Source organism: Lepisosteus platostomus, chromosome 21, assembly GCF_059453375.1.
Source record: "Lepisosteus platostomus isolate fLepPlt1 chromosome 21, fLepPlt1.hap1, whole genome shotgun sequence".
Classification (NCBI taxonomy): domain Eukaryota; kingdom Metazoa; phylum Chordata; class Actinopteri; order Semionotiformes; family Lepisosteidae; genus Lepisosteus; species Lepisosteus platostomus.
Genome location: NC_142631.1, coordinates 13127454 through 13145260, shown reverse-complemented (window position 1 = coordinate 13145260; position 17807 = coordinate 13127454). Strand labels below are relative to the sequence as shown.

The following is a 17807-nucleotide window of genomic DNA, read 5'->3' as shown; positions in this document are numbered from 1 at the left end:
ACAAGCTTCAGAAACATCTTTGTTAGTAATGTCTCCTTTTGAAAACACCTGAAAATGGTAGTGAATTTAACATATGGAAGACAACACCAGTAGAAAAAAATATGTATTTGTTTTTTGTTCCTATTCCAAAGAGAACTGGCAAAATTTGGGGTTTTCAACAAGAACATTGCAGGTTCACAGTAGGACAGATCGGAGATAAAACAGCCAGCATTTCTGTGACTCTGCAGGAGATATAAGTCTTAGTACAGAAAAAATAAAAGAGAACTAAAAATAATTTATATGTACAGTGCACTAACTGCATCTAGAAAAAGGTGTAACTGTCCATAATTGTTATAAATCTGGATTTGGTTAATTGTCCAGTCCAAACTGTCCCTTGTGTTAAGTGTAAGTGTAGGTGTTTGGTGTCCTACTGAGGAAGTATCCTACCTTGTGCTAAGAATGCAATTAGTGAAACTCTAACTTAATGCTGTAGCAACTAGAACAATTGTTATTAAGTGTGTAAGTGCAGAGGAATGGGTATAAAGTATAGAAAGTATAGAATTCTGCCCAAGATATCATTTCTGAAATCCAATGAAATAAGATAGCTGGACCCTGTTTTTTTTGACATCCTGAATATCCAAGCATATTCAGAACCAAGCTATAGCCACAACAAACAAAGTTCTCCCACTTGTCTATATTGCGGCCTGTGCTCAAGAAGACAACTGTGGACAGACTGTTTTTCAACATTGAAGTTCAACAAGATGCTAACTTTTGGCAGAGGTGCCTGAGAGACCGTACTAGCTACTAAGCACGAATCTAGACAATGCTGTCTTCTATCTCTGTCGCTCTGCACCCTGGACACTAGCAGCACAAGCCTCTAAGTCAGACCACAACCCAATCCAACTCAATTCCATCTTCTCATTGGGATGCTTGAACCCATCTAGGACCTTTGGTCAACACATCTTTGAGTATAAAACATCTTTATTCACATTATTATTCTTGACTGTTGAATTTATTCCAAACTCATTTGCATATTTACTTGATTCTGAGTATATGAATGTGATATTTATTATATTAAAGTAATAAAACCTACAAGGTAGACTAAAACACATTACATATAAGTGAAAGGTATAGTTACAGATAGTTTCACAGATATATTCTACTACAGTGTTGTTTTTATGCATGTTATTGGTTTTATATTCTAAAAATTGGTTTAACTGTATATTGTATATATAGATCCATGTGTGAGAATAGAATTTATGTTTGATTCATTCCTTAAAGTATTAGACTATGTGGTTATTGGAAATTGATGCATGGAAAACATTTATCATGTCCATAAGACATAAATGTTCACTGAATATCCCCTTATTATAAGTTCTGTGTTTTGCACAGTCTTTGTTTGAATACATGATCTTATATTGTTTGCACATTAAGCCAAGCAATAAAGAGAAATGATTATATATTATTTTCTCTCCTGTAAAAGTCAGACAGAATTAACCTTACAGAATTTGTTTTAGAACAAAATATGTCATATGCTCTAACACAGTTCCCGACCCTTTATAAATGACATGGAATGTATAAAGACCCTGTCATTTGTATTTCACCTTCTTCCTCTAAAAGAAAACTCAAGAGGCTAATCTCCAGACCAGCCAATTTCCTGTTTATTTAAACCAGAACATTTTATCATCTTAACTGTGTCAAAGGCTCTCTATTCGCTACTGTTTTCCCTAGTTGGTATTCAGAGAAGCTATAAAAATCAGCCCATATATTTGTGGGACCATATTTTCTTTGGTTTGTTCTAAAGAAAGCATTTCCTTTGTTTTAATATTTTGTTTTTCACAAAAAAATACCCTGGCAAATATAATAGAACTCATTAAAGCACAGAAAATAGAATAGCTGGAAAACTGTCCTAGGTTATAATAGTAAAAAGAAAATAGATACATTGAAAAAAGTAATATTATTATATTAAATCAAAACACATTTCATTTGTGTGCCACTGACTTAATGCATTGCACTGCACAGTACACTCTGGTACAGAAAATACAGGCTCCTAAGGTGTTTTGTGCAAGATTTACTTTAAAAATATGAAATATAAATATAGATTAATAATATAATAAAGTTTTTTTTCTTTTCTTTTCAAATTTTTATTTGAATATTTATATACCAAACATACTAACTAACTGAAAGTAGCAGTGACTAGCAGTATTTCCTATCATGATAATTCATTGTGTATTTCCCAGAATATGTAGTGCTGTTTATAACACTGTGTTGTAGGTGTTGGTGTGTAACAGACCAGACATACCCAGACTAAAAACAGCTTCATAAGCACATTTTTTAAGGTGATGGGGTGAAAATCACAATATGTTGTAGACGAATTACAGTCTACAGACTAGTTTAAATACATGTTTTAAGCACAGAACATGATTTGACAACAATCTGTTTGTCTTGTACAGTACTGTATATAAACTATGCTGCCTAAAGGCTTAGCTTCAGGATCATGGATTCTTTGGTATAACAGTTAGGCATTACCCATCACTGAAAGCTTTCTTTATAGAAGTCAGTTCAAATTATTATCTTTAATGTAATCTAACAAGGGAACTCTTGTGGAGTTGAAAAAACATGGCCTCCTTAAAGATAATATTAATACATCTTAATATATCGTAAATAATAATTTTCTCAATATGTATTTTACAATGTTTTGCATGAATTGTACCGTAACTTTAAAATATAGAGTTACTAGATATTTATTGTTCTAGAGAAATCATGTATATTCTATTCAAAGAGATTGATAAGGAAATAGCACAATTTTTTCATTCATTTGCAACTGAGTAAATGATGAAAAGGAATTGGCAAGTCTTTGTTTAATATGAAACAGGTTGATTGGGTTGTTGTTGTTTTTTTTTGCTGCTTTCAAACAGAAGAACCTTTAAATCATTTCTTTGGAATGTGCTCTGTCCCACCATTCACCAAGAAAACAGCCAGTCCACAGATATGAACAATTTATTCTTCTCCTATTGTACTGAATTATTAATCATCAGGAAAACACACACAATTGCAATAAAATGAGAAAGATGTCCTGTTCCAGATGGCAATGTTGTATTTCAGAATCTGTGCTGTTTTAGTTTTCACATGTACAGCCTTTATACAAGTTATACACAGCTGGGAACCTAGCACAAATAAAAAGTTGCAGTTGAAATGCATAATTTAAAAATCTCAGGAACTGTGCTCGCACTGGAATGCTTTCACAAGCTAGCAAACATGCTGTATTAAAACGCAGTTCAAAGATTGTGTTTCTGCTGCCTGACAAAATCTATGCCTATAGCAGTTACCAAAGTGGACATAAATGAAATCTTTGACTATTTTACCCTGAATATCACACCTAACAAGTACAGTGTAGAGACTCAGGGTACTCTGTGGGATAACTTTGTATCTATGTATCTAACTTGCCATAGTATTCCAGAAGCTAGAAGTTTAACTAAACATCAATCTCGTGTGAAAAACAACTTGAGATGTTAAATATGATGAACAGCAATTTTTTTAATGGGCTGCTTTCATGTTTTCACTTGTTTTTCATTACAATCTATAAGTAATGTGCTAGCACTACCCCCCCCCCCCCCATTTTCTGCTGTCTCAGCACAAAAATCAGAGCTTAGGACCTTGGAAGTAAATTTAAAAGTAGGCCAACCTCGTTTCTCCTGCCCGAGCTTGTCTTCCTCTCCCTTTCCCAGGCTCTCCAGAGTTCGAGTCACCTGGCTGCCAAAGTCGTCCTCTCTCTTGCCGTCAGCGGGGTGGTGCTGTTCTTCCTCGTCGCAGTCGTAGTCATCCAGGATGGGCGTCTCGCGGATGGGCATTCCGATGACAGAGTTGTGGGGCTGCAGACGGGAGTTGCGGAAGCTGTCACGGGCCTGGGGCCCCAGCAAAACCGAGGGGATGTAGTGGATCTCGTGGGTGGCCTCAGTGCTGGCGCTTTTCTGGGGGACACGCCGCCTCTTGCACCAGCGTCTCCGGGCGTAGAGAACCATGGTGAAGATGAGAATCAGGAGCAGAAGCGCTATTAGGCCTCCCTGGAGGGACAAGAGGCAAACAAGTTCTGGTTGTCAGTATGGCTACAACCCAGTCGCCCACGCAGTCGTCATATAACTACCAATTTGTATTATATAAGGCCAATTATAGAGCTTCAGTTCAGATTTTTATACCTTTTTCAGAGCTTCAGAAGAACCCCATTATTTCTTAGATAAAGCATCTCTTTCTTCTTTGTACTCTGACTTACTATGTGGTTTGGAAGGATATTTTTTCACACTGTCTGCTGTGATTTGAAACTCCTGAAGAAGCCCCAATTATTGATTTTTCAGGTTCAGTAGATTGATGATGGAATGATTTCAATCCACACAGACTAACCACTCTGAAGCAAGAATAAAATGTAAACAATACCCCATTTTAATTTAAAGAAATATTTTGCTCAAGTTGGATGTAAGGTTCTGGGGATTTAGACAATTTTTCAAGGATTTTGTTTATTGCGATATAATGTTTCAACAGTTATTAACCAATTTTTATACTGTGGTATATAAATGCACCGATAACAATTTTTGTTTATAATATACACTTCAATAACACCCATTTCACTGTTACCTTTATTCTATTACTTTTGTTCCTGATATTTTCTTGTCATTATGCATAATCATTTTTACAAAATGAACCAAATCTCTTGAGTATAATGTTATACTCAGAGATTATAATGTTTATCTCTGAGTTTAATTTTATACTCATTCTACTGAGTATAGTGTAATGTTCTTTGCAGAATTAAGGATCAATCCTGCATATTTTTCTGGGCACATTAATTTTGGATACATTAGACTCAAGCTTTCTCCAGTGCTGCTAGGGGCTAAACCCAGTGTACTTTACCTGTTCATGATAAAGACATGATAAAGATATTCAAGAAGCAAATATTCATTACTTGTCATTATAAAATAAAGTCTTAAACACAACTGAACAGCCTACAGTAAAAAAAAAAGGTATTAGCTTCAGAGCTGGAAAAAGAAATAATCAAAACTTAAGATCTACTGTACATTTTGTTCTTGGTCTGGGGTTAGGTGCTGTATTAAATTCTCTTACAGATCTTCTTGAGTATGAATATGGAAAATGTGGTCGACATGTTTTTATCATGTTACAGTATGTTTCTAATTAAAGAGCTTTTTATCAGAAAACAAAACAGCAAATTTGAGAATAAGACCCGTTCTGAATATAATTTTTCAGGTATAGAATGTACATATGTATAGAGTATATGTATATATTTTATTTGTAATATACAGCACGCTCCAGACATATTCGTAAATGAAAATTTCCCATCAGAATTGATAGAACCCCATAGCATAGTGCAGAAAGCATAGCTATTGTTATCCACGCTAGAGTAAGATTGACAAAACCTTACAAAATGACAAAATTTGTAGACAAATATAACTTGTTTTCTAGACTATGACATATAAATGTTTTTTTCTCTGTGCAATGCTATTAGTATTATAGTATAGTTTAAAATTATTATATTAAACACACATTATCCATTATCCATATTACTCTTATTATACTATATAATCTGGTCGTTTTCAGACGAACATTGGGGTAATTATCTTTTAGTTTTTTTTCCATAATGTTCTTAAAGTTAACTGTTCCTAAACACCACACAGCATTTCCAAATTTATTTCACCTATTGTAATTCATATACAGTGCTACTCTTTATCTGTTTTAATAACCTGGTTTTGTAATGAATGTTCTGGTATACCTTCTCTTTGGTTGCACTGAAGAATTGTTACTGTCACAACAGGTTCAAAATGTATGATTCATTTCTATCACTCAACGTGTAGTCAGTGTTGACTTGAGATTGGATGGGGAATAGCTTTTTGATTCAAGCCATGTTTATATGATAATTTAGTGCATGAGATCTAAAATGCTGTTTGGGGTGCTTTTCTGTGGAACTATGGGCACTGCCCATTTTGTGAGCCCAGCAATCAGGACTCACCAGAAGAGGGTGCTCATATCATCCTCTGATCTCAACCGAAATCGTACAGTAAAGAGTGGGTGTACTTGTAAACTGCCTTCTTAAGAAGATAAAAACATATTTTGCCATAAAAGCAGTTCTTGATACTGCACTGTTTGTGCCTGAGGATGTCTCCAAATCTCTCACAATCCCCTCTAAAAATATAAACAATCATATTATTCTTAAAGACATTCATCAATCCCCGTACTTTATAGCCTAAATATTTGTATCGTCATAGAACACTTTCTTGCAAAGATTCTTCAAAAACAATTATTCCTTAAAGTTCAGCTCTTCTGAAGCTGCTTACAGTTAATTAAGCATATTTCCTCTATGTGGATATACCGTTTTATGCTGGGTGACAGTTTGTTTTAATGGATCGATGAAACAACTTAAAATTAGTTCTAGATTGACAGTTAGTGGCATTCAAGGCAGAGCAGTGTGGCTGATTTGACAAGAGTCACAATACTTTACAATGGGAATTGTAGAATGATATATTGACAATGATAGGCCAAAACGAAGTTCAATTACCCATAACAAACCATTATAATTTAAGAATGACATTTCCAGACCTCTGAAACATACAGAATTAATAGCTTTCCCCTAGAAAAATAAGAAGAATCATTTTAAAAATACTCTACACTACAGGGAGTAGAACGTTTCTGTCACAGATCTGTATGATACTAAAGAGGGTTTGTGTTTAGGGACATAAATCATTTGTGTTCACTTGAGGTGCCTTCAGAGGCCTAGAATGTTTAGACTGTGAAATTCTTAAAGATGAAATTACACTAGTTCATCTTATTTATTCAGCAAAATCAGTCCACTTTATGAAGTAGAAATCTGAAATTAAACCAATAATCTCTCTTTGTTTCACCTGAGTTAACACAAAAGTGATCACGCTGTGTGCTCTCCTGTACTAATCATCAGACTGAAGTCACTGTCAACGTGCTGCAATAACCAAAAACAAAAAAGAGGGAGCATCTCCAGTCAGACCCTGGACAATTTGAAGGCAATGTAATAGCTGAAGTAAAACCAAAAAATATTTAAATCGGTTTGGCCTTCTTAAATCTGTTGCTTAAATTTGTGTTTAGATAGTATCAGTCTTCTTAATAAATATTGTTTGTTTAATAGAATCAGTAGAAAGCAATGCTTATTTTTTTATATTTTTTTTACTCTCATTAAAAAGTTGAAAATACAACAATTAAGTTCAAAAGGCAGTTTAGAGTGCATTATATTTTAGGCTGCAAAAGGAACAAGCAGAAATTAATTCCACTGTGAAAAGAAAAAGAGAATTTATAATCTACAATCGAAACGTAACGTACAGTACTAAGCAGTCCAGAGCTTTCAAGTCCTACAGTACCTCTTTTGCTTACAGAGACCTGCCTTAATCAAGCACTCTGCCTCTTACTGCAATCATACATATTGTTTATCAAAATCTCCTTAAGTACACTATCTATTGTGTAATTCTGTACACTATTTACAATAATCAGTTCTTTGGATTAGAGTATAGTATGTCCCAGGGTCTGAATTACAGAGGAAATATAGGCATAACAACTAACCCTTTTTGCACCTGTTCAGCACTGGCAGTGCCATCTGGACACTGGCAAAGCTAGTTTTCATTGGCACCGTACTTTTGCTTAATGCTACATGATCTTAGCACACAGAATGGTTACTGCAGATTCACATGTGCACAGAATTTAACACCAACTACTATATATTGTCATGCATATGGTAACTGTCCAATGGACACAAGCTCCTGAGGTGAAGATTGTGCCTATCTAGAATGTGTGTGCTGTGAAAACTGCTGTACAGGTGCATTATGAACTGGAGTTGATGGACTTGTGTCATTGGCTGGGTAGGCCACACTCCACTATCTGTGCCAGGACTCACCCTGTGCCCCAGCATGGCATTAAAGTGCCATGTGCTCTGGCAGCTGCTGCCCTGCTGATCAGATGGTACACAAAGCTCTAGTGTGTGCTAATATCAGTCAGGAGCTCATAGTACTCCAAATTAAGCAGCAGAGCTGTAATGGCAGTGTCAGGGTAAAACAAGAGGACATTATGAGTCTGGCTGGCTGCACACAATCACTGGCAGAAAAAAAACTCCTAGTCAGAAGATAGGCCACCTGCTTTAACTCCACAGCAAATGACTCCTGGAAGCAGCAACAAAAGGCATGCAGATTCCCCCATGGGTCCCTATGAGTTTTGACATAAACTACTGCAACAATCTAGACTTCCCACAATCCACAAACCAGAATCCCAAAATATAATTATAATGCCTAGTGGACTAGAGCAAGTAGCATATTTTACTGAAACACGGTCGTGGGAACATTTGGAAGGTTCAACTGCATGGATTTGCATACATTCCTGAGGTATGAAGGTCACCATACTCAACCTTGCAGCAAAAACTGCTACTGAGTCCTGACTTTCTAGTATTTAACATTTGTTTTACTCATTTTGAAAAAAAAATCAAAATACAATTAAAGCTAATGGAAATGAGGGCTAATCTGAACACAAGAACATAATTACAAGCTAACCAATTGTTGTTCTTTAAATAAGAACAATTTCTGAAAATGCAAGTTACCAATAGAATTTAAGCGGCCTCAGCTTTTGCCTTCCTTGTATTTTTTTGTCTGTGGTTAGATCTGCAATTAAGATGAATTGTGCATGAGGGCTGGAATTTCCAGCGCCTGAGACAATATATCAGAAAAACTCCACCTCTTACACCACAAGCCACCTGAAGCACCAATCATGAATTTCTCGTTTAGAGGGAAAAAGAGCCACCATACAGTGCTACTCCAGCAAAACCACTTCCAGCACTGTAGCGAGCCACCCAAGCACTCGCCAGTCCAAGCCAAACCTAACCTCAGAGGTCTGATGTGATTAAGCTTCAGTTTGGGATGCCTCCCCAGCTTTTACTAAACTTAAGGAACATACATGGCTGTGCCCAAACCGTCAACTACAATTGACTCCAGCAGATTCCACTGTTGTGACTCTCTTCTTAGTAAAAAATGAATCACTATGGTGAAAGTTTTACAAGAGAGTGAGCTTCCACTGCCCAAACACTAAAAGGGCTCTATGAACAAAAGAAAGTGCTCTTTGTGGATGGATCAAAGTTTTTAGCAAAGAACTAACAAAACATTGCCATGCCCACCTAAATCTAAATACACTACTAATTTCTCTTCCCCTGTATTCTTTTCACATCTGTCCATTAGCTGCACTACAGCAGCTGCTTGCCTCATTCCAGCTAGTGGAGTCTGTTCACTCAGCAAAACAGGTTAAAGACAAGGCTGTATATCTGAATGCTAACACACTAAACAATTTCATCCTATAAGCGTATTTTAAAACTCAAGGATCATGTGCCCATATTGTTTATGGAAGAAAATGTTAACATCTTAGTACGAATATAGAACTACAGACTTATTTAATTCTAAACTGCAATATGTAAAGTTTTGTCAAACCTTTGGAGAATGGCATGTTTCACAGGCATGTAAAATCTATTACATTGTATTCCTTTCAAAGTAGTAGCAATGGCCCGAGACCTTAGTCCCACGAATCCTAAAGTAGCAGCAGATTAAACATCTTCCTCGGTGTGCTGTGATATAGGAAAGAAGGCTGACATATGTGACTTCACAAGTGTCATGATTGTTGGTGCATGTGGCTCTGGTTTTATCACTGAAAGCAACAGCAAACATGGCTGATGGGCCAATTACGAAAGCCTCAAGGGTATTCAGATATGGGTTGTTGAATGAAAAAATAGGAAATGCAATGTTGGTCTCAGGAAGTTACTGAAGAAGAGGACAGAGAGCAGCTTTCACATTTTGTAAGAAGACATCTCAGTGGCCCCATATTACCACAGACATTTACTGTATATACAGTACAGTTGTTATCTTGCAGCTAAAATCACAACAGAAGGTGGTCTGCTCTACAGTTATCAACATTTATCCTCTGAATACATTGCACTAGAAAATATGCCTTGAAAGAAATGGATTCATCCCTATTTGCTTCCAAGCATGCCATCAACACTGCAACAAAGAAAGCTTAGATCTGGATAACTAAGAGTGCAGTAAAATGTATTAATTGACTCAATTAATTCTGTAATGTGTCAAAAGCACCATGTCACTTAAGGTAAGTAACAATTTTTATTAGAAGTGAAATATTAAAATAAACGCAATTAAAAGTTGAAAGTGAAGCAGGAGTAATTAAGAGGATCAGTTCTATAACCTGACAAAGTACTGTGCACTGTCATCTTTGCGTGTTCATAGAAGATGGCATTTTAATTAGTATATCAGCTTTCATTTATGAGTCTGAAAAAAATAATTGTAGGAAATAATACAACATGTATAGAGTTGAGGTTGTGATATAATAAAACTTATAAATACTGCAATAAATTATAGCGTGGGAAACGTCAGGCCAATAATGCATTCTGCTGAAAATGTACAAATTATTATTTCTTCCAAAACAGCAGAATAGTGAAATTTCAGAGATAAGATTTACAGAAATATTCTGTATGTAGAATGCAGGTGTATACAATTTTAGGGTGCTATGCAAATTAAAGGATGCAATCATAGCAATGAAATTATTTAAATCTCAAATGTATTCAGTAATGAACGGAATAGTGACAGAGGTTGAATTATGGAATACTGACAGAGGTTGAAATATTTTTACATTTTAACTCATTACCATTAATTAAATCCTAGTGCTTTTTTGCATTTTTGTGTGGCAGCACAGAATATATGCTACCCGAATTAATTAAGAGTTTATTAATCTCTAGATGTATTCACCAACTCTTTCAAAGGCTGCTGAATGGGTTTAAGAAAGCAGATAATGATCTGAAACCAGCCCCCATTACTGTAATACTCCTGTAGTGCTGTAAATAGACTGTGATGCTAAGGTCTACTTGCTTGCTATCTGTCTTACTGGAGAATTTAAAGAAACATTTTCCAGTATATTTAACAAATAATTATATTTTTACAGTGGACAGATTTTTGATTTAAAAAGAAAGACGATGCTTCTTTGTGTCACTTGGTGTAAAGCTTTTTAAATTATGTGGTAAACCTTAGTAAAAGAGGAACAGGATCATTCTATATTTTATATTTCATTGCCAGCAACTACTGCTGCACGCTCTATTGTTGTGCATTTGATAAATAAACTTTGATTTGATTTTTTTTTATATAGAGCATTCCTTTATTTTGCCAAGTTTGTTTTAAAAGAGTATGGCAGTTCCATAACATTTAAATAACAGTATGCTCGAGTAAGGTATTCTAGCAATGTGATGGTAACTTGACTACTTAACAACCATAAATAAATAAAAATTCCGACAGGCCCTGTAATTTGTTTTAATCATTTAGACTTAGATAAATATTTAGATAGATAAATGAAAAACTGTAACACTTAACATTTGTATTCTTATTACATACTGGGTAGAATGTTTACAGTTTAATTAATATCAGAAATAATGATTAAGAAAACGAGCAGAATAACAATTATAATAATCTTTTACTCACCATGACCATGGAAAATAGAAACTGAATCAAATGGCAGAAAGTGCATTTCTAAATATGTAAAATATGAATATGAAGCAACACAAAAAGAAGAAAAGGGTTACAGTATATTTTATGATGAATAATTCACGCAAGTATTTCTATGACTGTGGAAAATATTTTGTATCTTTTGAGCTGTTGATAGACATTGTACTTCCATTTTTCACTGCTCTGACTGACTTCCATTTATTTGAAGACGGCAAAGTCCTTAAAATGTGGAGAGTCTTCCACATAAGTAACATACGGATGCCAGCTAACTTTGTCTGTTTTTCTTCTCTTTTACCCTAAAATAGCATTTTTTCTATTTTTATTACACTTACAAACTCCTTTATTCACTCCTTACTTCTATTTTCGGATCTTGCCAGCTATACTGTATGACAGCACAAGAGAGATAAAGTCTTCATACAGGCATCACAATGCCAACAATGGAGCTAAATAACAGAGCCCACTGGGGCCCACTATCAATAATTTATATACAGAATATGATCCCAAAGCACATTCAAATAGGGACCCACTTCATCCACCACTGAAATATACCACCTACATGAAACACATGTGGCAGTCATTAAGTCACAAGCCTCACTTCACAGCAAATTGGGTAGAGTAATAACAGTCTGCTTCACCAAATGAATCAAGGGGGGAAATTTACTGTAGGTAGGCCAGAGTGGAAATACGGACACCAGAATTAACACCACAACGCTTACAAGTAATGTAATGGGGCATTTATGAAACAGGAGAAATCCCTGGCCGACTTTGAACCTAACAAACGTCAGTTGTGTTCCAAATGTGGTGTATTGTCCCTTGGAGAATTCCACTCAGCTAATGCCAGACCTGAGCCAGTGATCATGGGATTCAGCCTTCTCCCTAAATGGAGGATTTTGCTGGGAGCCACTTGGGAGCATCTGTCTGATTGCTCCTTGTGTGTTAACATAGAAAGGTGAAGAACAATTATACTGCCATAAATCTGGCGAGCAACCAAAAGGCGTGATTAAAGACTTCTGTTTTTTTTTTCTTAATAGCTTTTCAAATGTGGTTGGTTTGTTTGTTTGTTTTTTTGTTATTTTTCAGCTGAACCAGAAGAACTCATGTTAGTCTGACAATGGGAACAAATGTTAATCTTACCCCATTAAAGTTCATTTACTTGTGATCTGCGACAGATTAAAGTCAGCAGATTATATCAGCCCTGCCTCCCAAGTGGCACAATGGAAACAGAAAACGTGCTCTTTGAAAAGTCTTTTCGTTCTCCCAATTCAATTAATTTAGATTTTTCAAGATATATACAAATGCAAAGACTGATTTACAAGACAAATTAGTACACCACATTTAAAAGGCTTTATTAAAGGTTGTTCTGCTACTGATAATGTTTGCTACCTTCTCCAGATTATACCCACAACTACAAACACATCTTTCCTCTGTTCTGCTTTCAATGTTGACCACCTTAAGTGGGTATAAATACAGGCAATTCTACACCTTGGGCATTTTGAGTCCATGTTCGTTAATATGGTCAAATTTTGTCAAAGTAGGCCAACTTTTCGGAAAAGTTGTTAACACCTGTCATTTACCTGATCTTTGGAACCACTGGTGCAAACTGTCCATCAATCTGATATTGTTACTTCTATTTCTGTTAACACTCAACATTACATATCCTTATTTGCTGATGGTATATTGTTATGTGCAGACTGTCTACAATTCCCTGCCTCATATGCTAAATATTTTGATGTTTTCAGTACTTTGTCAGGGTATAAGAATAATTGGTCTAAGTCAGCATTAGTGCATTACATTTTGCAATGGTGAAAAGGGGCCTACCTCAGCATATGATTTTGCCGCAGGTCAAAAATTTCAGATAGCTTGGTATTGCAATTTACTCTTCTTTATATGCCATCACAATAAACAACTCTGATAACATTTTTAACAGCTAGATGCTGACTTGAACAGATGGGCACATTTTTCCTCAGGTTTGTGTCTCCATATTAAAAATGAATGTGTTTTATTCACTCAAAATTTATTTCTATGATCCTTGTTTGCGGTCTTTAGGGAATGGGGATAGATTACATGCTGGGATAGATTTCTGACTTCACGTGGAAGAGAAGTAACCACTTTCTGCAGTCTGCAATTCTCTAATCTGCAGCATGAAAGATCTGTTGAGCCTTATTTTTACTTCTTTGCTTTTCAATAATTGTCTGCTTTATCCTGACACATTTTGACATTCACGTGAAGAACACCAGTTTCTTCATTTGGACTTAAAGTTTATTCTAGTATTCTCCTTAGACACTGGAGACTGCATTTTGGACCCATAATTTCATCTTTACAACCATGACTATTTTTACTTTATAAGTAACTCCCCTTTGTCTAACCTATTTTGGGAAGAATAAAGGTATTTATATTCTAGCACATATTTTTACTGTAGTCCTGGAACAGCTGAAGTATGTTTTATTTTTCTGTTAGACAGTTCATATATAGAATAGAGGAAAATAGAAAACCATTTGTTGGGAATATAGGGACAAGTTATATTTTGGAAACTGGTTTCCTCTTTTTTGCCTACTGTAGTAAACAAGGATGCACTCTGTTCTCCCTTAATCCTCTTACTTGGTAATAACATAGCTTGCTTGATGGTGGCTGGACTCACCATGGTTAAAAGGATGTTGGAAGTGCATCAGAAGCCTCTACACTCCCTCTCTCTGGAATTGTTGCATTCCAGGATTAGTCCAGCATTATGGAGCTCTCTACTAATGGGATCCATTGTGCCAGAGGGGCACAGTAGTAGAGGTATGGAGTTCCTGCTGCTTGAAATCAATAACATGTGGCTCACAAAAACTTTGTATTATTTAAGAAATTTCATGAAAAAAGTCAGAATTACAGCATACCCCCAGGCTTAATCATTAGTAGAGCAAGCTTGATACTCAGCATGGTTTGCTGAACTGGATATTAAAATCCTCAGTTCTTATTCTACAATGATTTTACTTTTTTTTTTCCCCAATTCAAAAACTTTTTAACACAAATGCCAATAACCAAACAGGAAGCATCAGGGACGGAAGGTATTAGGGTGACATTATTAAAGGGCTTGATACTCATTACCTTCTTGAACCCCTGGCCCCAAATGGTGCCCTAAAATTAACTCTATAAAAGTCACTTGATGGAAGGGACTGAGTGGCCAAAAGGTTGAGCCCTGCTTTGTTCTTATAAAAGATGTCTCTTTCCAGTGAAATCCAACGGCATTGCACTTGACATAATAATAAAAATCCCTTACACTTATATAGCACTTATCTGGACACTCCACTCAAAGTGAGATTATTGCAAATAGTATTTTTTTTTTATTTTAAGCACAAGTAACTATATAAATTAAGACTTAATAGCTCATATTAATAAAATTTTTACTACAGCCTGATTTGTTTCACAGCCGGGGTAGTCAGGAGCAGAAAATACTTGCAGATGTTCAGTAACAGGGAATATATTAAACTTTTTTGGTTTATTGAAAATGCCATAAACATTTTGCATAGAAACGTCTATGAAGTTGCTTAGTAAGGACACAGTTACAAATGGCACTCCTTACTTAATCCTCTCTTACATGTCAATGTCCATCCTTCCTATCCAGAACATAACAGCACATTACAACCAACTTTATAAATCTTATATACAGTAGCTGCTATTAATTACTGATCAAATGCTTACAGTATGTTGATGCTCCATGCTCAAATGGTACTTTAAAATGGAATACTGTAAGCTGTAAAAAGCAAACACAGATGAAAGCAAACCATACACAAATTAAATGGACAGGTGTTCATAATCACAAAATACTGGCTAGTGATAATCGCAGTAACTTCATCTCTGGTAAATGCAATCAGCTACATTCAAAATGTTCATTAAAAAGCTTTTTAATAAACATATAAATTACTGACAAAAATCCATCACAATAAACCACTTTAAACACCATGATCAGGCAGTTCTTCAGTTAAGAATCAATGCCAAATGCTCTAGAGACTCAATTATGATGATAATTAAATTTGATATAGTCAAGAACTAATCAAATGTTAACTCATATTTATTGAAATATCTGCAGTTGTAGCTTTCTATTTGATTGGATTTTCGTGCATCTTACTATCATCTTGAAATTACTTGTGATTAAATTAAACTAGATGGGATTTATAAGTTATTTTGGGAAAAAAATGTTCTCATACATCTTGAGAGAGAACCAAAATTCACTTACATTTTTGAAAAGGTAAACATGCCATGGAATTGACTTATACCAGCACACTTTTATCTTGAAGAGATCTTTGGTAAAAACAGTTGCAAATGAAATCCTTTTATATATATATACTGTGCGATTATACCTAGTGTACCATTTTGCCACTTTTAAAACAATCCAAAACATAACAGATTTTCTATTAAGCAATTAAGTGTAATTTCCAATAGAATTAATATGAATAGAATCCTGAAGCACATATTCTATGTTTAGGTACCTAATCATTTTGCTTTACAACAGCTACAGAAAGGGAAAGAAATTGCATTTCTTTGCCTTCTGCTTTATAAAGAGCTATACACCTGCTTGCTCCATTCAATTATCCTAACATTATCTGCCTTTTTCTCCAAAAACAATGCATTTATTTTTGTTTAAGAAAAAAACAGTTTAGACTATTTTTGCCTTTGCAATGTGCTTGTTAGCACTATCTCGATCATAAATGCGATCATAAACTAGCATTGATATTTTTTAATAATGTCTCCGGAATACTGTCACTGCAGAGTAACCAAATATAATCACGTCAATTATGCATCACTGCACACTAATTACAATGCAATATTTGTACTGAATGTCTGAGGGTCTCCTGTATTTGCTCATTTGTAAAGAAGCTAACACCATTAAAAACTAAATAAAATCAGATCACTCCTATAACTTACTGATTTAGTCCTTGTAACATTACCTTCAGAGCTAGTATCAGATATAAGTCCTTAGTCATGCTTTTGAGAGGGACGAAAGCACTGTGCCATTGCCCTGCAAACTTGTGCTTTACAGTAGATTGGGCTAATGAACAGGTAACAGACCGCTCTCTGAAGCACAAATGCATCTCTATATATATAGACGTATAAACTAGTTTTGAAAGAGAACCAAGAACATTAGCTGCCAAGAAACAACAAAAAGATATTCAACATCAAAATGTAGGCATAAACCTTTTCGAACACAAGTACAAGGCACCTCCTCATGCCCACCACTCCCAAACATCTCCAGGCTGCAGGCAAGCCTCTGTCTCAACTGCTGGCTTTTCTTAGGACCTACTTGGATGTGCGCACTCAGGAAATGTTTAGGAATGCTAAGCTGTTGAGCAGAACACTTTTTTGGCAGACGCATCTCTTTGGCACCTGGCACCTCAAACCTCATTACAGCCCTTGTCTATCCACTGCAGCGACATGTTTACGAGATTTCTGCCAAGTGTTACATGGCAGCTAGGCAGAAAAGAGTTGTGTTTACTTTCCAGCTGCAGGGAAAATTTTGTCTTCCCTGCTCACATTGCTGCTGAAGTACTCTCATTTCCCGAATCTCCCCCAACTTACTCCAAGCTGTTATTTAATCCGTCGGCTTCTCAGTCCAGTGTATTATTGCTTTTTTTTTTTTTACTTGTGAGAGAGTGAAAGAGCAAATCCTTGTGGGTTTCCATGCAATTTTCCTCTGCAGTTGTAGAAGGCAAAAAATAACATAGCGCCTTTCTCCAAAGGAAAAAAAAAAGAGGCTAAAAAAATACAGGGACTCACCTGACTGCTAATTAGAAATCAGTGACAAAGGATCCTAGGTTTCACCTGCTCCAGCATTCTTAGCCTCCCCCTTTAATAAACTAAGAAAGGAAAATGCTTTTAAACAGCACCTGTCTCCTGATATGGGCTATGAAACAAAACAGAAATCAGAAAATAATTAACTACTTATTATGTCTGATGTATCACATGCTGGTGTATTTCTGAGCGCTGCACAATAATTATCTAATTTGTCTACAGTAATTACTGGTGTTTAATTTATTCATCTTTCTTATTTGTTCATGATTATTCCAATCCTGTTGTTCTAGAGAGTTAAAGTAAAGTTCTCATTCTAGCTGAGCTCAGAAGAATTCATTCTACAGTGTATGCTAGTTAGTCAGCAGGAACAAACATGCTTTACAGAAGACTTGTGTTTATTGACCATTTCAAGTCTTCTGTAAAACCTGCAGGACCAGGGTTGCAAATCCCTGTTAATCTAGCCATATTCAATGATCAAGGTTGGAGGAGCGAGGAATAAAT

General features: G+C 35.6%; 1 protein-coding gene across 2 annotated transcripts in view; it reads right to left on the bottom strand.

The window, feature by feature from the left end:
* astn2 (astrotactin 2) overlaps positions 1-17807 on the bottom strand; it is a 649131-nt gene that overhangs the window by 490187 nt on the left and 141137 nt on the right. For both annotated transcript variants that reach the window (XM_088614565.1, XM_088614566.1), the window contains exon 3: positions 3665-4043. In XM_088614565.1, the coding sequence (XP_088470691.1) occupies positions 3665-4043 (379 nt within the window). The remainder of the gene's footprint in view (positions 1-3664; positions 4044-17807) is intronic.